This window comes from Cordyceps militaris, assembly GCF_000225605.1.
Source record: "Cordyceps militaris CM01 unplaced genomic scaffold CCM_S00002, whole genome shotgun sequence".
Classification (NCBI taxonomy): Eukaryota; Fungi; Ascomycota; class Sordariomycetes; order Hypocreales; family Cordycipitaceae; genus Cordyceps; species Cordyceps militaris.
Window position 1 is genome coordinate 2126595 of NW_006271970.1, and position 19361 is coordinate 2145955.

Sequence of the window (19361 nt, forward strand, 5' to 3'; positions counted from 1 at the left end):
AAACTGCCACGTCATGGACGATGACAATGTCGGTATTGTCCACCGGGCTTGCAGTACCCTGGTCCGGGCTGCGGAAAACCCGTCCGCGACGCCTCCTTGCCCTTTGAGGCTTTGTACCCCCTCCCCTGCCCTGCGAGGCATGATGCATCGTCGCATTCAGAAAGCTCGGGCCATGGAAGGACTTTTAGAAGCCCTCTGGAATGTGGTCGATAACATGGCGCGATAACGACTCACCTTGTTACCCTCCGGTGTGTGGTCACAATCGGAATGAAAACGCTGCGGAAAATACCCCCGCAGCTCGGAAATACCCGCTACTGGTCCAATCCCTTCTCGCACACAACACCGAAGGGTGAAAATCCTTCGCACATGTAGTCCGGGAAAGGGGACGATCCTACTGCGGCAGAAGAGGAAGAAGGTATTCTTTCTGTGATTCTGCAGGCTGCGGGCTGATAAAGGGATGGGAGCTATCATATATCGAGAGCCGCGTGCATTTGGGCTGCATCGTCCTCCGTCCAGAATAGGAAGGCCAATTGTTACCTCTGCCCTTTTCAATTTTTCTCACCACCAGGCCCGCTTCAAGCGAGCGCCCCTCCCCATCAAGGACCGCGGCGTCAAAGATCGCCTTTTTTTTTGTGCGTTGCAACTGTCAGTCGGAATTGTGTGCGGCACACATAACTACATGGCCCGCCTCAAGCGAGCATTAGCTCGCATCACAGGGGGTACCTGTTGCGCACGTCGATTTTCCCCTTTGACGCGCTTTTGCACACACATGCCGCAGGCCCGCTCCAAACGAACTGAATCCGGTATCCAAAACGCAGCTCAACAAGGAACAACAGGATCCAAATGACACACCACCTACATACCTTCATTTCACGGGTTGCTCTCAACACTTTTTTTTGGACTAGCAGCAGGAAATCACATTGCCTCGGAGTTTCGTTTCTTTTTTCTTGGGGTACATTTCTGTTTTGGTTTAGCCTCTCGAGTCCCTGGGCTTTTTTGTATTACACGACGCCACGTTGCGAAACTGGCGGTCTAGCATCCATGATACCATTTTTTATTTTTACCTACCTACATTCTCGTGGTCAGATATTTTCAAAAGAATCTTCTCTACTCACAAGTTCTGCTGGATGCTGTGGATATGTTTATGCCGTGTTTCTCTACTGCCACTTCCAAGACAACACTCGATGCAGGCAGCCGAGTTCCGTGCCCTGAAGCGATTAATCCACGTGCACTAATCCTCCTTTTGTAGCTACTTTGTTTCAGAATTTCATCATCTATCATTACGTTTCTAGCTCATTGCGTATCCCGGTCTAAAATGTAGACTATTGAACCAATGCTCACGTAGCCGAGCGACTGATTGGACGACCAAACGAGCAGGAAGTACTAAGTTTACCTATTGTAGAAGAATTCATTAGAGGCCGCGAAAAGAAAGCAAGGGACCGCTGGTCGCCACCTCGAGAGCAATTATGTCGCTAATATCGCTCTTGGGATGTTTCCAAACCTAATTTCGTACTCAATTCATCACGGCATTGCCCGCCTCCGTGATAACTATACAGTGTGCGTACAGTGCGACTGTTATCCTCACCAAATTCAACGTTCATCGCACTTACACGGATTTGGACCGACGTTATATTCAGCCTGGGTGATCTTTTGTCGATCCTCTGCTCCATCGCTGATTTAACTTTTTGATAGATGAATAAACGCGAGCCTCATCGTCGGCCCTTGGCTGCCGAAAGGGTGCCAAGACGGCCAACATCCATCCTCTGGCTGGCCTTCTTGTTCCCAGCAAGGCTCTGAGGGACACTGTCTCGAGACTTGCCGCGCCTCGTTTACCGATTTGGCTGAATTTGGGAAGGTTCCATCACTCATGCCATGTGACTAGAGGGTCTCCTGGTCCCGGAATCCTTGCAATCTGGCTTGACGTAGCCAAGCATACAATGCATGCCAGCACCACGGCGCCAATCCAAGGAGGTAAGGCTCCGAGAAGAGGGGGTTTTTCGTTTATCCCAATCAACCTAGTACAACCAATAAGAGCCCCGTAGGCGAAGAGTGTGGACTTGACATGACAAACGCACACTAGAGCCGCTGCCGGATGTCGGTAAGACGAGAGTCTGCTTATTCCGTGTATTGTCTGTCAGGTGCGAGTGGTCCAAGTCAAGGCACAATATCCGATCCAGAGTAAATCAATGCAAGGATAGACTTTCAGTATCAATCCGCCATATATCGGGCAACTTGTTTTGAGCAACCGAGTCGTGGGCTTTTTGCCTCCTTTTTCTTTTCCTTTTCCTTTTCATTTTCCTCTTGTACTGCGTCGCTTGTTGTCGATTTCCAATACTGTATGCAAATCGCATCACACCAGACAACACTGTTCGTCGAAGTCATCGGTCAGGTGAGAGTTGTCTAGTTTGTGGGAAAATAACAGTACCTTTCCATACGCTTGAGCATGGCATACATCGAGACCGATACTACCGCCTCCTACCTTTCCTTCCTCTCCTACCTACGATTTCGTCCCATGGATCAAAACCTGTATCAACTCTCTGCCACGGCGCTGCAGGCCAAGTTGACTGCTGGAGAAATCACCAGCGTTGATTTGGTCGAGTCGTGTTTGGCTCGCATCGAGCGATACAACAGCCGCCTCAACTGCCTATTGAGCATCCGGCCACGAACGCAGCTCTTCGCCCACGCCGCCGCATTGGACGCTGAACGCCGTGCGCGACCCAGCGCCACGCGAAGTAAGCTGCACGGCATTCCGATCATCTTAAAAGATGCCATTGTCACAGGTCCCGAGCTGGGTATGCCGACAACAGTAGGTTCTGCGGTCTTTTCTAATATGACAGCCAAACGCAACGCCCCGCTGGTAGATCTGTTGCAGGAGGCAGGCATGATTATCCTCGGCAAGTCCAACATGACGGAATTTTGCGGCCTCAAGTCGAATTTCATAAAATCCGGATGGAGTACGTGCGGAGGACAAACAAACTCGCCCTACAGAAAACGGAACTTCAGTGAAGCGGATCAGCCTATCACGGCAGGGTCGTCATCGGGGTCAGCCGTGGCAGTTGCCGCCGGTTTCGCTCCCCTATCCATCGGAACCGAGACTTCAGCTGCTTTGGTATATCCAGCGAGCGTTTGCGGTGTATATGCATATAAGTGTGGCCATAATTCGGTCCCAATGGAAGGCGTGTTCAGCATCAGCGAGAGTTATGACTGCGTCGGGCCTATCGCAAGGGATCCGAAGGATATAGTTGCTCTAGCTGAAATATTGCAACAGAATTCCAGGTTCAGTATGGTCATTGCGTCAAGTGCAGGCGATGCCGGGCAAGAATTCCGCGGCTTTGCTGTCGGCGTCGTCGCAAGCACATGGGGAGTGCACGAAAGCCTTGTTGCTGCAAAATGGGGAGATGCACAAGTGGTACGTCTACCGCTTAGAACTGGACGGCGAATTAATGTAACTCTCGTTTCACCAGATAAAGGAATACGAAAACGCCGTCGCCAAGATGCGAGGTCGAGGGGCCCGTGTCGTGTATCCCCTCCAGGCACCGGAGTCGGATAGTATACGATACGACGGAGAGAATCTGATCAGCACGTCTTGTAAGTAACTCTAAGGAAGTCTCAATCATTGACTCGACTTTCTGATTCTTTCTGGGGGGTAGATGGCGAATTCAGCGGCAGAGTCAAGGAGTTTCTCCGATGTTTCGAATTCGCCGGCATTAAAGACCTGAAAGATATCATAGCCTGGAACGACGCCCATGCCGACACGGCACTGCGACCTCGTATGTGAGCCTTTGGACATTCAGTTTCGGGCGACCAGAAAGGGAAAGCTATGATACTCACATGCCTTAGCTTATGATACGCAGACCGAGCTCATTGCTGCGGTAAACAGCAAAATGCAGCCAGAAATGCTCCGAAACATCGTCCCACGTCTCCGCCATCTGGCAGGCAATAACGGAATGTCTGAGGTTATGCGACGCAGCGGGGACCTTGACATTGTGCTCTCGTCATCCGAATGCCAGCTCGTCACCTACGCCGCCACCGCGGGTTGGCCCTGTGCGACAGTACCCTTGGGTAACTGGCGGAAGAATGGGCAGCCTTACGGCATGTTTGCACTATCAAAGGATGGCGAGGAAGAAACGCTACTGGGATTTGTCAGTGCATGGGGAAAGGTATTCGAAGGTGTGCAGGGACCAGATTTAGAAATGATGCCGAAGGAAAGTGCTCGAGGAAGGCGAGAGTCCACTTCAGGATCCTTGCCATGAAACCCAGGGTATCTATCAAACAGCGCAGCCCGACAGCATACATCTGCGATTACGGGTTATTCTCCTTTGAATTTTTTTTAATTTAGCTACTTTCGTGAATTTTACCGTCACACCTCAAAATAGGCAATTCTTTATTGACTGCTTTCGGTATCAGAAGTGAAGCACTTGCCGCTTATCGATAACCCCCAGGCAGCGAAGCTAGTGCGGGGCAGCACGTCCGGCACTCCACCAACTCACCTCCTACATCGCCCTCCGTCTTGACGGCAAACGCAGTCAAGATGGAAACGGCTCTCAAGTCCTGGGGTAAGATGACACCTCTGAGGTTGACTATGCTTTCATGTGCTAACTACAGTAGAGCTCGATAACAATATCAAACTCATCGATCCAAAGCGGGATGCTCTGTACCAGTACGATGCAGAGGCGCAGAAGGCGGCGCAAAACGCCCGGCCGTGGATGGTTGACCCCAGCTATTTCAAGCATGTACGCATCAGCGCTGTTGCCCTGATCAAAATGACGATGCATGCCCGATCTGGTGGCAACCTCGAAATCATGGGTCTGATGCAAGGCTACACCGAAGGTGACACGTTTGTTGTGACCGACGCATTTCGACTCCCCGTCGAGGGCACCGAGACCCGTGTCAACGCCCAGGGCGAAGCGAACGAATATATTGTCGAGTATCTGGACCTTTGCCGTGCCCAGGGCCGCCAAGAAAACGTGGTCGGATGGTACCATAGCCATCCCGGCTACGGCTGCTGGCTGAGTGGTATCGATGTCGATACCGAATCCATGCAGCAGCAGTTCCAGGACCCGTTCCTTGCTGTTGTCGTCGACCCAGATCGCACAATAAGCGCTGGCAAGGTCGATATCGGGGCGTTTCGCACATACCCGACAAACTACAAGGCCGACTTCTCCGGGACGGATGGATTCCAGGCAGTACCGCTAGCCAAGGCAGCCGAATTCGGCGCTCACTCGAGCAAATACTACAGCCTCGAGGTATCGCACTTTAAAAGCTCGCTCGACACACACCTACTAGAATTATTGTGGCACAAGTATTGGGTGCAGACGCTCAGCCAGAACCCTCTGCTTACGAATCGCGACTTTGCGAACAAGCAGATGCTCGACCTCGCATCCAAGATTAGGGAGGCCACCGCCACTATTAGACGTAACCGAGGGTCGCAAATTCTAATGGGTGGCGCTGTTGTAGCGAGCAAATCAGGGGACAAGGCGATGCAGAAGTTGTCGAGCGAGGCGAGCATGATTGCTGCAAAAGAAAAGGCTGGCTTGTTAGCTACCGGCGTCAAGGTTTCTCTTTTCAATGAGTTGGGGGATCAAAACAGGACGTAAGATTATGCATTACTGTATAGACATGGTAGCTGGGAACGATGAGAGTGCTTTCAGACATGTGCATGGGTGGTGAAGAGCGTGGTAGACTAGATGAAATCTTGGCGACTCGTTCGCGGATCAACTCTGCGATAGTCGCTGCTATGCTTATCAAACATTGCTTTTCCGATTCATCAATTCCACATTAAACCGGGTTAATAAGCCCAAGCTCATTGCTTAGGGTATTAGGAAGCAAGTACCGAATTATGACATCGCCAAAACACGACGATTAGACATGTTGATCTGAAGCAGCTTGACGCGGCTTGACAACGCGTGCGACCCCGACCAGGCAGAGGAAGGTCATTTACAGTTTCATCATCCACGTACCAAGATGGAGTTTTGAGTATTTTACAACGACTACAGCAGACAAGAGGGGAGCTAGATGTTGTCATGACTGCTGAGGTGGTGTGCTACCCTGAATACTCGCGAGGAGGAACAACCAACCGAACGAAAAAAGCCACACTCCCCAGAACAGGCAAGATGATCGGGCGAGCGTTTGCCGAAAAAAAAAGAAGAAAAAAAAAACGTGCGCGTCGCACATGGCGAGTACGCGATCTTGTCGTGATGGCTACGTCATGAAACTCAAAAAAGCCGTTGCGAGTGCAGGCATCATAATGGCATCAGCACGGTGAATCTGGTTGCGGCGGCGCGTTGCCAATCGTTGCCCATTGTGGCTGAGATGGGCCGGTGCGCCACAGCTGGAAGTGGTTTGAGCATGGCGCGAACCTTACGAGATGGAAAGCCGGCTGGATCCATGTACCTGAGGGCCTATCTTTTTTTTTTGGTGGACTCTGATGAGGATGGGGAAATAGCAATTGGATTGGCGCAAAGAAAAAGGGATGTCGGAAACGAAAGTTGCCTGTGAACAATTGCGGCGACTTCCCTGTCCAAATTACAGATCAATGGGACGGAAGTGGATTCCGGGCCACGAGTCCAATGGGGCCATTCAGTCAATTCGGTACGGTACGGATTCCTCCGTACGGTAGTTATCTGTATGGACGTATGGACATTCTTCTTCCTCTGGCATTGTGGCAGTGTGGCAGCAGAGAGATCTGAGTCAAGACGCGCATAGTTCAAGAGGACGGTTGAAACCCTCTGTATTACATCATGCAGCCTGATGGAGAAGGTACAACGAGGAATATTGGACGACATGCGCTGTGCAGACCTCTTTCTTCGCTGGTCATGGTCGTGTGCTCCCCTGTCGTGCTGAAGGCTGGTGGGCCTGAGGCGTCTTCACATGCAGCACGAGCTGGATTGAGTGGTGGAGTGGACACCCACCTCGAGGCCGTTATGCGTTATATGGCGAGATCAATGGGCAAACTATTGATTGCCGTTGGGAGGCGGTGCACATAGACATCTTGCGGTGCACTAAAGCTGTAACTTCCAAGCAAAAGAGGGAGCGGATGCAATTGCCAGGGAAATACAGATTAGAAAGGGAGGAAAGCAAGAGGGTGGACGGAACTGAAGAGATTGCAACTTTGGAAGCATTAAAAAGTTTTTTATAACTATAGTACCTAGTGAGAATCTTCTGCTTGCGATCCAGATCGGGGGGCGTGCATGTAACACGCCAGCAACCTTGATTTCTGCACCGCCACAATGTTTAGGCGCGCCGCGCAGGGGGCAGTTGTTGCTGGGTGCAGCTAAGGGAGTTGTTTATTTAGTCGAGCTAGAAGCGGATTAGCGATATGTGAAGCCCCCTTGGGTTCTCTTTTTTTTTTCTGTGTTTCTTCACCAATTGGTTGCGCAATAATTTTAAATTGAGTTGAACTAGTCAGCTGCGTGCGATGCTGGGTGTGGCTAGTGCAAGCTGTTCTGGAACTCGCATTGACGTCATGACTTTTTGCGTTGGTGCAGGAAGAGCTTCTCGAATAAACATTTTTCTCCTGAGGGGGTTTTGCAACATGGATACATATATATCTCAAGTCGACTTCTTTTCTGCAACAGGGGGCATTTCTTTGCAAGACAAGGGAAGGGGGTGCTGCTGCACTGTATGGTAGCATGAGGCCACAACGAAGTGACAGGTACTTCGCCAGCTGAGGCCAAGCCATCGGCAAACAGCTGCTGCTGCCAGCGAATCGGTGAAGTGGAGGTTCTGTTTCGGCCAGAGTCCTCCCCCAAAGTCAATTTGGGTTGGCGTCGGCGGTCATCGACCCATTTTGCTCGCTTGTTACCTACAAATTACATGGGTGGGGTCCGTCGCCATCAGTCGTGACAGAACTTATTGGTAGCGACAAAAGTTTAGCTTCAAGGAGTACACGATATCTTCAGGAAACCTAGCATATAAAAGACAAGAAAGAACCAAAAAAAAAAAAAGTAAAGGTATCAACAAGGACGACTGCAACCTCAGTGTCATCGGCTCAGCTTCACTTCCTCCTGTGGCTGCTCCATCCGCGCCGCACCAAGATCGACGGCAGCAGCCTTTTTTGCATAAAAACAAACCCGCAAGGATCCACTGTCAATTTCGGTTTCAAAAGTCCAACTCAGTGCCAGTGCTGGTTGCAAAGCGTCTGTCAGAACGGCTGGCGTTGTCCCTACCAGTTCCAGTTGATGCTGTGGCTTGACTTGTGGCACTAGCCGCATGCCACATGCCACACATGCCACACCCCCCCTTCCCCGTCATCCCTGATGAATGCGTTCCTGGCTTCAAGGTTGCAAGCGTGAATTGACATTGCACAATGCTAGATCGAGACCTTCAGGTTTTCCTTCTTCCCTGCTCGGCTAGCTTTATCCACCTAGTCTCGGACGCCCCTCCCACCCCAAAATGCAGAGAAACCAGTTGCTGTTGCTGTTGCTGTTGCACCGCTTCGATTGCTATGACGTACCCACGGTGCCCGCCTAACGTCACCATCTCAGCAAGCTTTCCCAGCTCTCGCTGGCCCCAGCTTATCCTCCCTCTGCGCAGCTCGTATAAACACCCCTTCGACTGCCTTTTCGCTGCTCAGCTCTCTCCTCTTTCTTTTCCCTCATCCGATTTTCTTATGTATACCCTCCTCTTTAATACCCAAAACACAAATCCTCGATTTTGATACCCCAAGAAGATACCAGATACCCGCCAAATCCCCCCCTCTAACTAATTAACGACTACGCTTCCGTGCCACTTCCGTCTCGTGCTTCACCTTTGACTAGGCTAAAGTATCTAATTTCAGCAAACCAACATCCAATTCATCCAAAAGACGTCAAACCAATTCAATAGTCATTGCCCGTCATGGCTTCCGCCAACGTCAACCGCCCTACCAACATCAAGGAGAAGGATGCCGACATCAACCGCAAGCTTCAGATCTACGGCATCTTCCGCGCCTTCAAGGCCGGCAAGGTCCCCTCTGTACGTCGTCCAGCCGCTCGCCAAACACCCAGTGATCGATTGCTAATCAATTCCACAGAATGACCAGATTGATGTTGCCTTAAACAGCTTTCTCCAGTCCGATGTTCTCGCCAAGCCTTCCACCAAACTCTCCGACGATGGCAAGCTGCTTGTTAAGGACACCCGCGAGGTCGTCAGACTCGCCAAGAACCTGATCCTCTCCAAGAACGACGGCAACCTCCTCCAGGACTTCATCTGGCAGACTACCCAGTTTGACCCCAAGTCTGTTCAGGGCCCCAAGGCGCCCGTCACCAAGGACGCCGCTCAGAAGGATGGAGAGGAGGCTCTCCAGGGCCTGAGAACCCTCGGAACCTTGCTCATCACCAACGGCCAGTTCCGAAAGCTTCTCAAGGACTCTTCTGTTCTCTTCCGCGACATGGCTGGTGATGCCGCCGGTAATGCCGCCGGCCGCCTCCGTCCCTCGGAGGACGACCTCGCTCAAATTGACCAGGCTGCCGAGGATAACACCTGGCATGAAGCCCCCAAGTTCAGCAAGGCCGACCTTAAGAAGCAGGCCCAAGGTCTCTACAAGGGCAATGCCAAGCAGGATGTCCAGGACGTGGCTAACAGCGCCAAGGCTGCCGCTGCTCCCGCTTCTGGTGACGCCCGCGACGCTAACGTCGCTGCTGGCCACAGTGCCGCCATGTCGACCCTCCAACAGAAGCTCGACAAGAATGTTGACCCTGAGACCCAGGAGAAAATCAAGCAGAAGAACGCCGAGCAGCGCCGCAAGGCCAAGGAATATTTCAACAAGAAGATGCCCACTGAGCGCAAGGATCAGATCATCTTCCGCCTCAAGAAGATGGTTATCGAATGCCAGCAACACACCGACTACTCTCAGGCCATCCAGAGCCTGCTCCGCCTGGCTCGCCAGTATGGCAAGCATGGCCAGTCCTACGGCAAGGAGTCTAGTGGCTCTCTCAACCAGGCCCGCAGCGGATTCGCGGCCGCGGAGGCTGATCTCCGCACCCTTATTGAGCGCTTCGCCAACGGCACCTCCACCTCCAACCTCTGGAAGTCCATCGGTCAGATTTACGAGGATGCTCAGAAGGATTCCGAGCTCAAGGGCTGGTTCAGCAACATGGACCGCTACATCAACCGCCTCCTTCTCGAGCAAGGTTACGTTCTAGAAGAGCAGTCCACCAAGGACTGGGATGTCCTTTACCAGCAGGGTCGTTACCTGCTCCGCGAGAAGTACAAGGCCCATACCAACAGCGTCATTGACGAGGTCAAATTTGTTGGCGACCAGTTCGACAAGGACCCCCAGAACAAGCAGTTCGGTGCTGCTGTCCAGAAGCTGTTCAAGGACCTTGGCAATGGCTCCGACGGCAAGTCCGAGTTCAAGCCTCACCTTATCAAGGATGTCTTTGATGTCATTCTGCCCTCTATCCTCCGCGACATTGCCTACATCCCCATTCCTCGCATCGAGTATTCGGACCCCGGCTTTGACGCTGTCATTGAGAACCTCATCCTTGAGAGTGATAACTTCATGCCCAACGTTGCGGAACTCGTCTCTAACAACAACTGGAAGTGGGGCCGCAAGAACATTGCCAACCGCAACCAGAATGTGATTGACCTCAAAGTGTCGGGCATCCAGATGGACTTGCGCGATGTCAGCTACCACATTAAGCGCAAGACTGGCTTCCCCAAGGTCACTGACACGGGTGTGGCCGACATCCTCCTGCCCGGTGATGGATTCTCCTTCCGCATGAAGGTATCCACCGCTGACAAGAGGGATTCCCAGAAATTCTTCAAGGTTGAAAAGGTCGACGTTGACTTCAAGAGTCTGAATGTCAAGCTCAAGAAGTCCAAGTTCAAGGGTCTCTTCGCCATCTTCAAGCCTGTTCTGCTCCGTGCTCTCCGCCCCGCTCTGCAAAAGGCAGTTGAGAAGGCCATCAAGGACAAGTGCAACGACTTCGACCGCACCCTGTACGAGCTCAAGAAGGAGGCTGAACTGGCTGGCGAGAACGTCGGCGAGGACGGCCAGAAGGCCAACTTCTTCAAGCGCTTCTACGACGCCAGCCAGAAGCGCGCCCTCAAGAACAAGCAGGAGCAAGAGAAGCTCAAGAAGAACAAGCCTGAAGACAACAAGAAGATCAACATCACCATGACTGATGACGAGTCTATCTTCCCTGGTCTTAAGCTGCCCGGTGGTGTTAGCTCCAAGGCTACCGAGTACAAGCAACTTGCGCTCAAGGGCGAGAAGTGGGAGAGCCCCGTCTTCTCCATCGGTAAGGCCAGCAAGAGCACGGACATTCCCACTGCTCCCAAGATCGTTAACAAGACCCGCGGTGCAGGCAATGCTGCCCCAAGCGGAAACGGTCTCGGTGCTAGTGGCAACGGACTTGCCAGCGGTAACAGTCTGGCTGCTGGTAGCGGACTCGCCTCTGGCAACGGACTCGCCACTGGCAACGGCCTCTACTCCAATGGCAATGGTCTCCGTACCAACGGCAACGGCCTCCACGCCGTCGGCAACGGTCTCGCGAACGGTAACGGCATCAAGCAGGCCACTGCACCGGCTCTTGATACCACCAACCCCGTCCGTCTCAGCTAAGCTGAGCGACTAGAGCTGGATGTCAAGAAGAAAAGACGGAAAATTAGGGTGCGAAAAATGTTTTGGTGGATACGAGTTATATACCCATGGTGTGTCTATTGTGTTGGTCTTTTGCTGTATACTCTGGTTTACAGCCTCGCACCACAACCCTACTACGGCTCGAAGCCCACTATCCTTTGAAGTTTCCTTATTGTAATAGTTATTCTTGGATATTAATGATACGGACTATATTTGTTATATTCGACTTTGAACATTGTCGTAGCGTGTTTGTCAACGATGTGGTGCAACTTTAAAGATGGTTATGGCGGCACTGGTATTTCGACCATACCAACAACTCCCGCACCGAGGCATGATGAGTACCTGTAGTTCGTCGTAACTAGTGTCGCTAGCGCAGTGCGGGGAGAGCGTCGCGTGCTCGCAACGCGCCATTGGTGAGTGATGGTGATGTTGTGTCTTGTCGGGTCGGAGGCATCAATATATATGTAGACATCAGGACCAAGATAACCAGATGATGCGTACATAGAGCTCAAAACAAAAATCTACATCACATGTACCTAGTAATGGAAGATGGCCAGTTTTCTGGTGGATCGCCACATACCTATGTACTGTACTGTACATGCCTACAGTCAGTGCAGGGTGGAGACCACCAACAGCGCTGTTGCAACGTACACATTATACTACAATTATCTGCACCACAAGCGGACACGGAGAAGAACCTAGTCAGTCTCTAATCTGAATTGCCGCCATCTCGAATATAAACCGAGGCATGGCACCGTCTGTGTGTCAGATGGTGCGGGGGATGGTTACGTGTTGCCTCTGGGGGTCCTTGTAGGCGACTCAAGGTGGGTGGGGGGGGTTTGTCTCAACGATGGCTCGCTTCGCCTGTTCGTTTGCCGTTTACACAACCTCGCAACTCAACTCCATCATTCTATACGAAGAACTTGAGACCAGCATCAACCGTATTGATTTGCATGTGATCAAGCTGTGTCTAGCGAGGAACACGAATACATCCAAGACGTGGCCGATGACGCAGAGACGAGCACCAACCCCTTAGGCCAAAGTCTCAACGAAGCTACCCGTCGGGGCTGAACGCGGCGCAGTTCTTCTCTAGACAGACATATAATTACATCCTCTCGACCATCATCGCCTAAATCTAGCATCTTGCGCTCATCGACACCGTCGACGCCATCGACGCCATGTCTCAATCACAGATCCTGACGCCGGAGCAAACGCACGCCCTTTTTGACATCCTTACCCACCATGAAACATACTCTGAAATAGAAGCCTTCAAGTCCCCCGACGGTGTTCTCACCCACGGATTCCCCTTTCGTACCAAAGAACAGCAAGCGCGTGCCGCCCAAAACGGCGCACGCCAGGACATCGCAGCCCCGGCACCGACCGGCGGGGGCGGGCTGACAGGCTTCGCGCTGAGCCTCTGGGGCGGCGGCCGCTCCGACAGCAGTGCCGGCGCTACGCCGACGCCCTCGGCGCCCGACTCGCCGCGCGCTTACACGCCATCAGTGGCGGAGTTGTCCCCTAGCGGCAGCGACGCCGAGGGTGACGCCGAGGACCTCGACACTCTGTCGGCGCTGCCGGTCATGCAGCTGCTTACGTCGACGTTTATCATGCGCCTGCCGGCCATCAAGGCCCTGCCGCGGGACTATTGGGCGGTGCGCGTGCAAGGGCTGTTGAGCCGGTTCGCCGAGGCAAGCCTGTCAGAGAGCTACGACAAGGGGGCCATGGGCGCGCGCAAGACGCTGGCGTCGGGGTCCGGGTCCGTCATTGAGATGATTTCGAGGGGGTTCCTGGGCGGCGTGGGGCGACGGGGTGATGAGGGCGTGACGCCGACGACAAAGGCGCTGATTGACAAGACGTACAGCCTGCAAGAGGGCCAAGAGCTTGTGCGCGCGTGGCAGGACGTCCTCGACGGGCTCGTCTACGGCGACTTGGTTGACAAGATGTTTGACTACCTCGCCAGCACGGACAAGCTCGAGGAGCACTCGGCCGCCGTCGACGCCTCCAGCAACTACATCGTCTTCCACCTTGCCGCACTGCTGCACCACGTCTTTGCGCTGAGCCCCGATGGGCCGTACCTGCTTAAGCTGCTCGACGGCGTGCACAGCTTGATTCCCTACAAGATGATCAAGCAGACGCTGCGCATTGGCAACGCGGCCACCATGATTAATGGCATGATGCGGCTGCTGCTGGCTAAGCTCAGCGTCACGGGCCTGACCAACTGGCTGGGCGTCACGCAAAACGACGACGACGGCATGAACCTGCTGCAAAATATCATATCGCTGGTGCTGTCCCGCGACGCGGGGGAGTTTAAAAAGGCGGTCCAGCGCATCGACAAGATGCAGGGCGGCGATGGCGCGCCGAGCCAGGCCATGCGCGACGCCATTCGGGCGCATGTGGAGGACAGTCAAGCGGCGCAGGCGGCGATGCGACAGGCGAGCGTCGACGCCGAGGAGTCGATTGTGGTGGCGCTGCTCAGGGCCAGCGATCCGGCGCTGGTACGTCAGATGACCGAGGCGCAGCACACAGCGTGTCTCGAGTACTACTCGGCGCTGCTGTCGATGCGCGACCGCGACGCCATCACGAGGGTCCTGTGTCGGCAGCCGCCGGACCTCTTTACGCGTGCGCTCAGGGAGGCAGTGGCCGCGTACAACCCCATCATCCGGGTCGTGCACGAGCGCGTCGACCTCGGCTCCCACCTACAGGACCTGCAGACGTTCATCACACAGTTTCTCCGCACGAGCACGCCCAAGAGCGGCGCTGCCGTCACTGTGGAGGATTACGTCAAGCTGCTCAACGACCACAAGCCGCTGCTGCACAAGTTTGTGCACGCCGTGGGCAAGAACTGCCCCGAGGTCTGGGGCGACCTGCGCGCATGGAGCAACGCGTCGATTGTGCGCTTCCGGCAGCAGACGACGGCGGCGGCGACCGGTGAGGGCGGGGTGAAGAAGAGTGTCATGGACGAGGCTCTCCAGGGGCTCGTCTCTGGGCTGGACGCCACGGCCCGCGCAAAGGTGCTGACTGCTGTGGACGCGCATGCGGGCTACCTCGCAACGCTGAAGAAAGGCTCCGATGCGCGTCTTGACCAGCTGGCCACGCAGACGACAGGTGGCAGCAGCAGCAGCAGCAGCAGCAAAAGCAGCAGCAAAGAGAGTACTGGCAGCTGGGGCCCGGGTGTCTACCTCGCGCGCTGGCAGGATATCCTCGACGACACGCTCATCACGCCGGCGTGCGCGGCGCAGCCCGCCACGATGCGGCGCGGCGCTGACGTGCGGCACCTGGCGACGCTTGGCAAGACGGGCGTCGCGGGCGGGAACCTCGGAAGGGCGGACGAGGCGAAACACAGGACGGTGCCGCGGGCGCCGGATGTCAAGATTGTGATCGGGTCGTTGGGCGAGGCGTTTGGTGCGCTGCTGCAGACTTTGAATATGGAACGCAGAGTGTTTGGGAAGAAGGAGACAGGGCGTACGTGAATATTTTGTATGTCCCTACTATCTATTATATCTATCAAGGTCGTGATAGATCTATGAGCCCCTACTCCTTGGAGTCTCTTCAATGTCTGTTCGACGTGCTCTGACCAGCAGCCGAGCGTCCTTCAGCCTTGTACCATGATAAGACAGTTTCCTCTCCGACAGAAGTGCCGGCGCTTACGCCGACGCCCCGTTGGCATTCCTTCATGGCAGCATCTAAGTCGTTGATGTTGGCCGGCGGGAAGGGGCCGCAGGTTTGCCACTTTTTGCCCTTTCGAAATGGAGTTGGCCGGAACAAGCACACTTAATTACACACAACCTGGCGTCCTTGGGCACATGGCTAGAGTCATTCGCCAATATTAATGTAAGCTGCGTGGCTCCGATTTTGGTTTCTTTCTTTTGCGAGGGCGAGGCACCACATGCAGGCTTGAGGCACAGACCTGCAACGACAGACCTGGCGTTATGTGACGAGGATGGTTAGAATCGATTTCTATTCAATGCAGCATGCTAGATGATATCAAAAGCGACGCATTAGTCTGACAAGGGATGGGGTATCCCGAGAGTCATACTATCCGACAGAGACCCCAAGTTCATGGCGATACTATGGCAGCACGTCTGGAAGCGCATGAGCACTAAGCTGGTGCACACCACGGCATACCATCCCCAGACGGATGGTCAGACAGAGAGAGTCATGCAAACGATCTCTTCGGCCATTAGGGTCTACATCTCTGGATTATTATTATATATAACTATAATAGCATAATAATTATTGTAGGGTATATGAGACCCCTCTAGAGCCCACATAACCCACAGAATATATCATTATCACACATAACCACAATGGCATCCGGTGATTTCGGTAGATCACTTGGAGCCGGCTCACGGGCCACCGGCAGAACCTGACGGGCCGCCAACAGACGCACGGACAGCCATTGAAGAAGCCAGCCGCGCAACTCCGCAGGCCAGAGAACCACAGAAGCACGCCTCGACACCAAAGCCACCTCAGCTTCGCATGAAGGACCACGAAATCGTCTAGATAATAAACGAGAAATAAAAGGATAGCACACGATTTTTCCGAGTGCAATATCGTGACCTAGACGAGAGTTACGACGAGTAGTTGTCCGCTAGAGAGTACTCGTCGTCCGCTAGAGAGCTAGGCAAACACGTAGTAGCAGTATTAGAAGATTAGACGTTAAATAAACGCCGTTTGTTATCAGACCGCCTAGCAACACGACGTTTATAAAACCACCATTTCCCCCCCCCCCCCCCCCAGCATATCTTGGAGGTTATATCTTAGAGGGGTATATCTTAGAAGGGTATATCTTGGAAGGTTATATTATAGAGGTTATATTTTAGAATGTTAAGGGATAATTAGTAGTAAGGACGCTACTATCTATAATAGCAGTATATTATAGGGTATATAAGACCCCTCTAGAGCCCACACAACCTATAGAATATATTATCATTATATATAACCATAATAGTATAATACTATCTAGGTAGCTAATAGTAAGGTTAGATATAATCTTTACCAAAAGTTAGAGGTATAGAGTAAGGGTAACTTTATATATAGCAACAATAGTAAGGTTCTAAAAGTCTATTACTACCTTTAGTTTCTTACCAATAATATATATATTAAAGCTAATATAATAATAATAAGAAAATTCTTTAAATTCTATTAAAATCACTATAATAAAGAAAATAATAAAAATAGTAAAAATAGTAAAGATATAAGGAAGTATTTAGAGTATATTTATTATGGTAATAGACTTTTAGAACCCTATTATAAGTAGGTAATTATGTATATACGCGAGTAAGGCCTGTTTTTAGATAGGGTACTAGATAGGTCGCTTTTTTAATAGATAATTTCCCCTGTCACAACGCTGTTAGGTTGCCACTACGTGTTAAAAAACATTTATATTTTTTATAAGCCGTGTTAGAGACGTCAACAGCGTTGTGACAGGGGAAAATTACATGTTAAGCGGAAAACGTGTCCAGTGCCCTGTCAGAAAACAGGCCTCACGCGCGTAGGTAGTTACACACATGTGCCACAAACAATCACCGCTTACCCCAGCACCATGTCTGACCTCGATATCAACGATTCCAAACCAAACATGTCCACTCTATCGCGGGCCACAGACCTGATACCAGCACAGTGGGCGGGTAAATAATAGGTGGTTATGGGCCGTTCGTTACTCGACCCGCATCGCGTTCCCGCTTCGTCTTTTTAAGCGCCCAGCGCTATCTTTTCATCCCTCTACGCGCCCGGCGCCGTTCACGCCAACTCTACACACCCAACTGTCTCCCTCGTCCTCCGTTTCCGAGGAACAGTACAGGCCTGACATGCCGAATCGCAAAAGATCTAGTCCTCCTCCCACGAAGAGGATCAAGTCCAACTTCCCCCCACAGTTCTGGGACAGGCTGTCAAAAGTTTGGCTTACGCCTCGAGCCCTACGCGAGAAAGACCGGCGAAACGGCGTACGACCTCCTGCGACAGTCTTGGCAGCTAGTGTAGTTCCAACAACTCTCGTCCGATTTGCAAGGCACGGCGGACCAGATCTTGGCCATCTTCGAGGGGTAGGTCCGACATCAAATCAGTCTATAATAAAGCATCTGCTAATGCCTGGCAAGTATCCTGAACGGAGAGACACTGCACCGTCAAGCCGACGGACACAAGTGACAGCCGTTTCCGCGAAAGCATCTGCCGATGACAAAGATTTTGCGCTGGACTTGATTAACCACGGCATCTATCCCGAAGGGTTTGAGCACGGTGATGGACGCTCAACGCCTGAACCTGATAATTTGGACGTTATCATTAGGGACCTGGCCCGCTCGCGAGCGTCACTTTCACCATCTCGGTTCTCTACTTCCGCTTTTAAAAAGTTCAAGCGAGCCAATAACCAGGTAATTTCCAAACGCAAGGTCATAACCGGAATACTCCCAATCATATGCGGCAGTAGCGATATTTTAGACGAGGGGGATATTCCTTTTGTCAACCTCGATTCAATAGCCGGCAGTACTACCGCTAAGCCCGACTTATACGATGGATCGCACGCAAAAGAGCTTAGCAAGACAGTACGACAAGGGCTAAATAAGACGATTGTACCTACGAGCTATGCCGACGCTCTAGTGGCGCCTAATTTCTTCCTCGAGGCTCAAGCGCCGTGTGGAGGCGCCGACGTGGCAAAACGCAAGGCGTGCTTGGACGGAGCTATTGGGGCTCGGGTCATGCACAGCTTGCAGAGCTACGGCGAGGACGTGTCCGCCTTCGATGGCAACGCCCACAGTTTCAGCGCAACCTACCATGCTGGCACCGGTACTCTTCAGTTGTACGCTCACCATGTCACCCCCCCTGCAGCCGAGGGAGAACGGCCGAAATACCACATGACGCAGCTGAAGGCGTATGCATTGATAAACGACCGGGAAGCCTTTGCTCACGGAGCAGCTGCTTTGAGAAATACTAGGGATCTGGCTCGACGGCAGCGGGTGGCTTTTATACAAGCTGCCAACGCTAGAGCGTCGAAGGCGGAGTTGGCAGCCACGGCGGATAAGCTTTGCAACATGCAACAAGATGACGAACAAGACGACGATCAAGAAGTTGAACAAGTCGATGAACAAGAAGACGATAATCCTTCAAAGAGCTCAGCATGGCAGGACTATCACGACGACCTTCAACAACATATTGCCAAGTCTTGTGTTGAAGAGTGCGAGGGCGATAGCGAAGCACCCACCACTCCTCAATATTATTACGCTCGGGATTCGTCGCAAGGCCTCGACCCAGATGTAGCTTCTAGGGCCGATGCCCCGTCGATGAGTTCAGAGTCGAGCTTCCCTTCAAGTCTCAGTACAAACTCTACACACCCAAGGCGTTCTAGATAATGATGTAGCTCCCCCTGCCTAAGAAATCCGGTCGTCCAAGAGCCGGTCCCGTTTTGCCGCAATTCGGCAAACGCCCGGGTCGGACGCTGCCATTGCAAAAGTCTGGGCGAGCAGCCGGCCGGGAGACGACAAAGAAGGTAGAAGAACGAAAGTAATCGGCCAATGCCTCTAGTTCTTGGCTTTTTACTTTGAACGCTGTTCATTTGTTCCCTGTTTTGTACCAGTGAGCCTCAGTGTGGACCTGCCTTTGCCCTGAACCGGGACCACGCGTTGCGTTGATGCATCAAGCTCGCAAATTACTGGCACAGAGTTCAATCTGTGCCCAATCATTTCAAGATGGGTGACTAGGCAGCAACATGTTTTTTCATTCTTGCTTGCCTTGTGAAGGCGCCAAGTTGGTGGATTTGTTAAGGCGCGCACAACCCCAGCTTGCGCCGACAACCATTGGT

At 52.6% G+C, this 19361-nt stretch overlaps 10 protein-coding genes across 10 annotated transcripts; 7 read left to right on the top strand and 3 right to left on the bottom strand.

The window, feature by feature from the left end:
* Positions 1 to 13: 13 nt before the first annotated feature.
* Positions 14 to 226, top strand: CCM_02578 (uncharacterized protein; the record flags this gene model as incomplete). The annotated part of the gene is made up of 1 exon (XM_006667730.1): positions 14 to 226. One exon carries the CDS (start codon positions 14 to 16, stop codon positions 224 to 226), a length of 213 nt encoding a protein of 70 aa, XP_006667793.1.
* Positions 227 to 391: 165 nt separating this feature from the next.
* Positions 392 to 771, bottom strand: CCM_02579 (uncharacterized protein; the record flags this gene model as incomplete). Its single annotated transcript, XM_006667731.1, has 2 exons — positions 392 to 643; positions 724 to 771. 2 exons carry the CDS (start codon positions 769 to 771, stop codon positions 392 to 394), a joined length of 300 nt encoding a protein of 99 aa, XP_006667794.1.
* A 640-nt stretch (positions 772 to 1411) lies between these two features.
* CCM_02580 (uncharacterized protein) lies at positions 1412 to 1670 on the bottom strand (the record flags this gene model as incomplete). Its single annotated transcript, XM_006667732.1, has 2 exons — positions 1412 to 1501; positions 1566 to 1670. 2 exons carry the CDS (start codon positions 1668 to 1670, stop codon positions 1412 to 1414), a joined length of 195 nt encoding a protein of 64 aa, XP_006667795.1.
* A 773-nt stretch (positions 1671 to 2443) lies between these two features.
* Positions 2444 to 4253, top strand: CCM_02581 (amidase, putative; the record flags this gene model as incomplete). The annotated part of the gene is made up of 5 exons (XM_006667733.1): positions 2444 to 2792; positions 2862 to 3409; positions 3465 to 3588; positions 3651 to 3770; positions 3841 to 4253. The coding sequence occupies 5 exons, from the start codon at positions 2444 to 2446 to the stop codon at positions 4251 to 4253; spliced, it is 1554 nt and encodes a 517-aa protein (XP_006667796.1).
* Positions 4254 to 4531: 278 nt separating this feature from the next.
* CCM_02582 (COP9 signalosome complex subunit 5) lies at positions 4532 to 5597 on the top strand (the record flags this gene model as incomplete). The annotated part of the gene is made up of 2 exons (XM_006667734.1): positions 4532 to 4556; positions 4606 to 5597. The coding sequence occupies 2 exons, from the start codon at positions 4532 to 4534 to the stop codon at positions 5595 to 5597; spliced, it is 1017 nt and encodes a 338-aa protein (XP_006667797.1).
* A 645-nt stretch (positions 5598 to 6242) lies between these two features.
* Positions 6243 to 6660, bottom strand: CCM_02583 (uncharacterized protein; the record flags this gene model as incomplete). Its single annotated transcript, XM_006667735.1, has 2 exons — positions 6243 to 6379; positions 6615 to 6660. 2 exons carry the CDS (start codon positions 6658 to 6660, stop codon positions 6243 to 6245), a joined length of 183 nt encoding a protein of 60 aa, XP_006667798.1.
* An 80-nt stretch (positions 6661 to 6740) lies between these two features.
* Positions 6741 to 6986, top strand: CCM_02584 (uncharacterized protein; the record flags this gene model as incomplete). The annotated part of the gene is made up of 1 exon (XM_006667736.1): positions 6741 to 6986. The coding sequence occupies one exon, from the start codon at positions 6741 to 6743 to the stop codon at positions 6984 to 6986; it is 246 nt and encodes an 81-aa protein (XP_006667799.1).
* Positions 6987 to 8394: 1408 nt separating this feature from the next.
* Positions 8395 to 11548, top strand: CCM_02585 (uncharacterized protein; the record flags this gene model as incomplete). Its single annotated transcript, XM_006667737.1, has 3 exons — positions 8395 to 8451; positions 8827 to 8955; positions 9014 to 11548. 3 exons carry the CDS (start codon positions 8395 to 8397, stop codon positions 11546 to 11548), a joined length of 2721 nt encoding a protein of 906 aa, XP_006667800.1.
* An 868-nt stretch (positions 11549 to 12416) lies between these two features.
* Positions 12417 to 15036, top strand: CCM_02586 (uncharacterized protein; the record flags this gene model as incomplete). Its single annotated transcript, XM_006667738.1, has 2 exons — positions 12417 to 12587; positions 12706 to 15036. The coding sequence occupies 2 exons, from the start codon at positions 12417 to 12419 to the stop codon at positions 15034 to 15036; spliced, it is 2502 nt and encodes an 833-aa protein (XP_006667801.1).
* A 2075-nt stretch (positions 15037 to 17111) lies between these two features.
* CCM_02587 (uncharacterized protein) lies at positions 17112 to 19084 on the top strand (the record flags this gene model as incomplete). Its single annotated transcript, XM_006667739.1, has 4 exons — positions 17112 to 17196; positions 17273 to 17610; positions 17665 to 18877; positions 18936 to 19084. The coding sequence occupies 4 exons, from the start codon at positions 17112 to 17114 to the stop codon at positions 19082 to 19084; spliced, it is 1785 nt and encodes a 594-aa protein (XP_006667802.1).
* Positions 19085 to 19361: the final 277 nt, after the last annotated feature.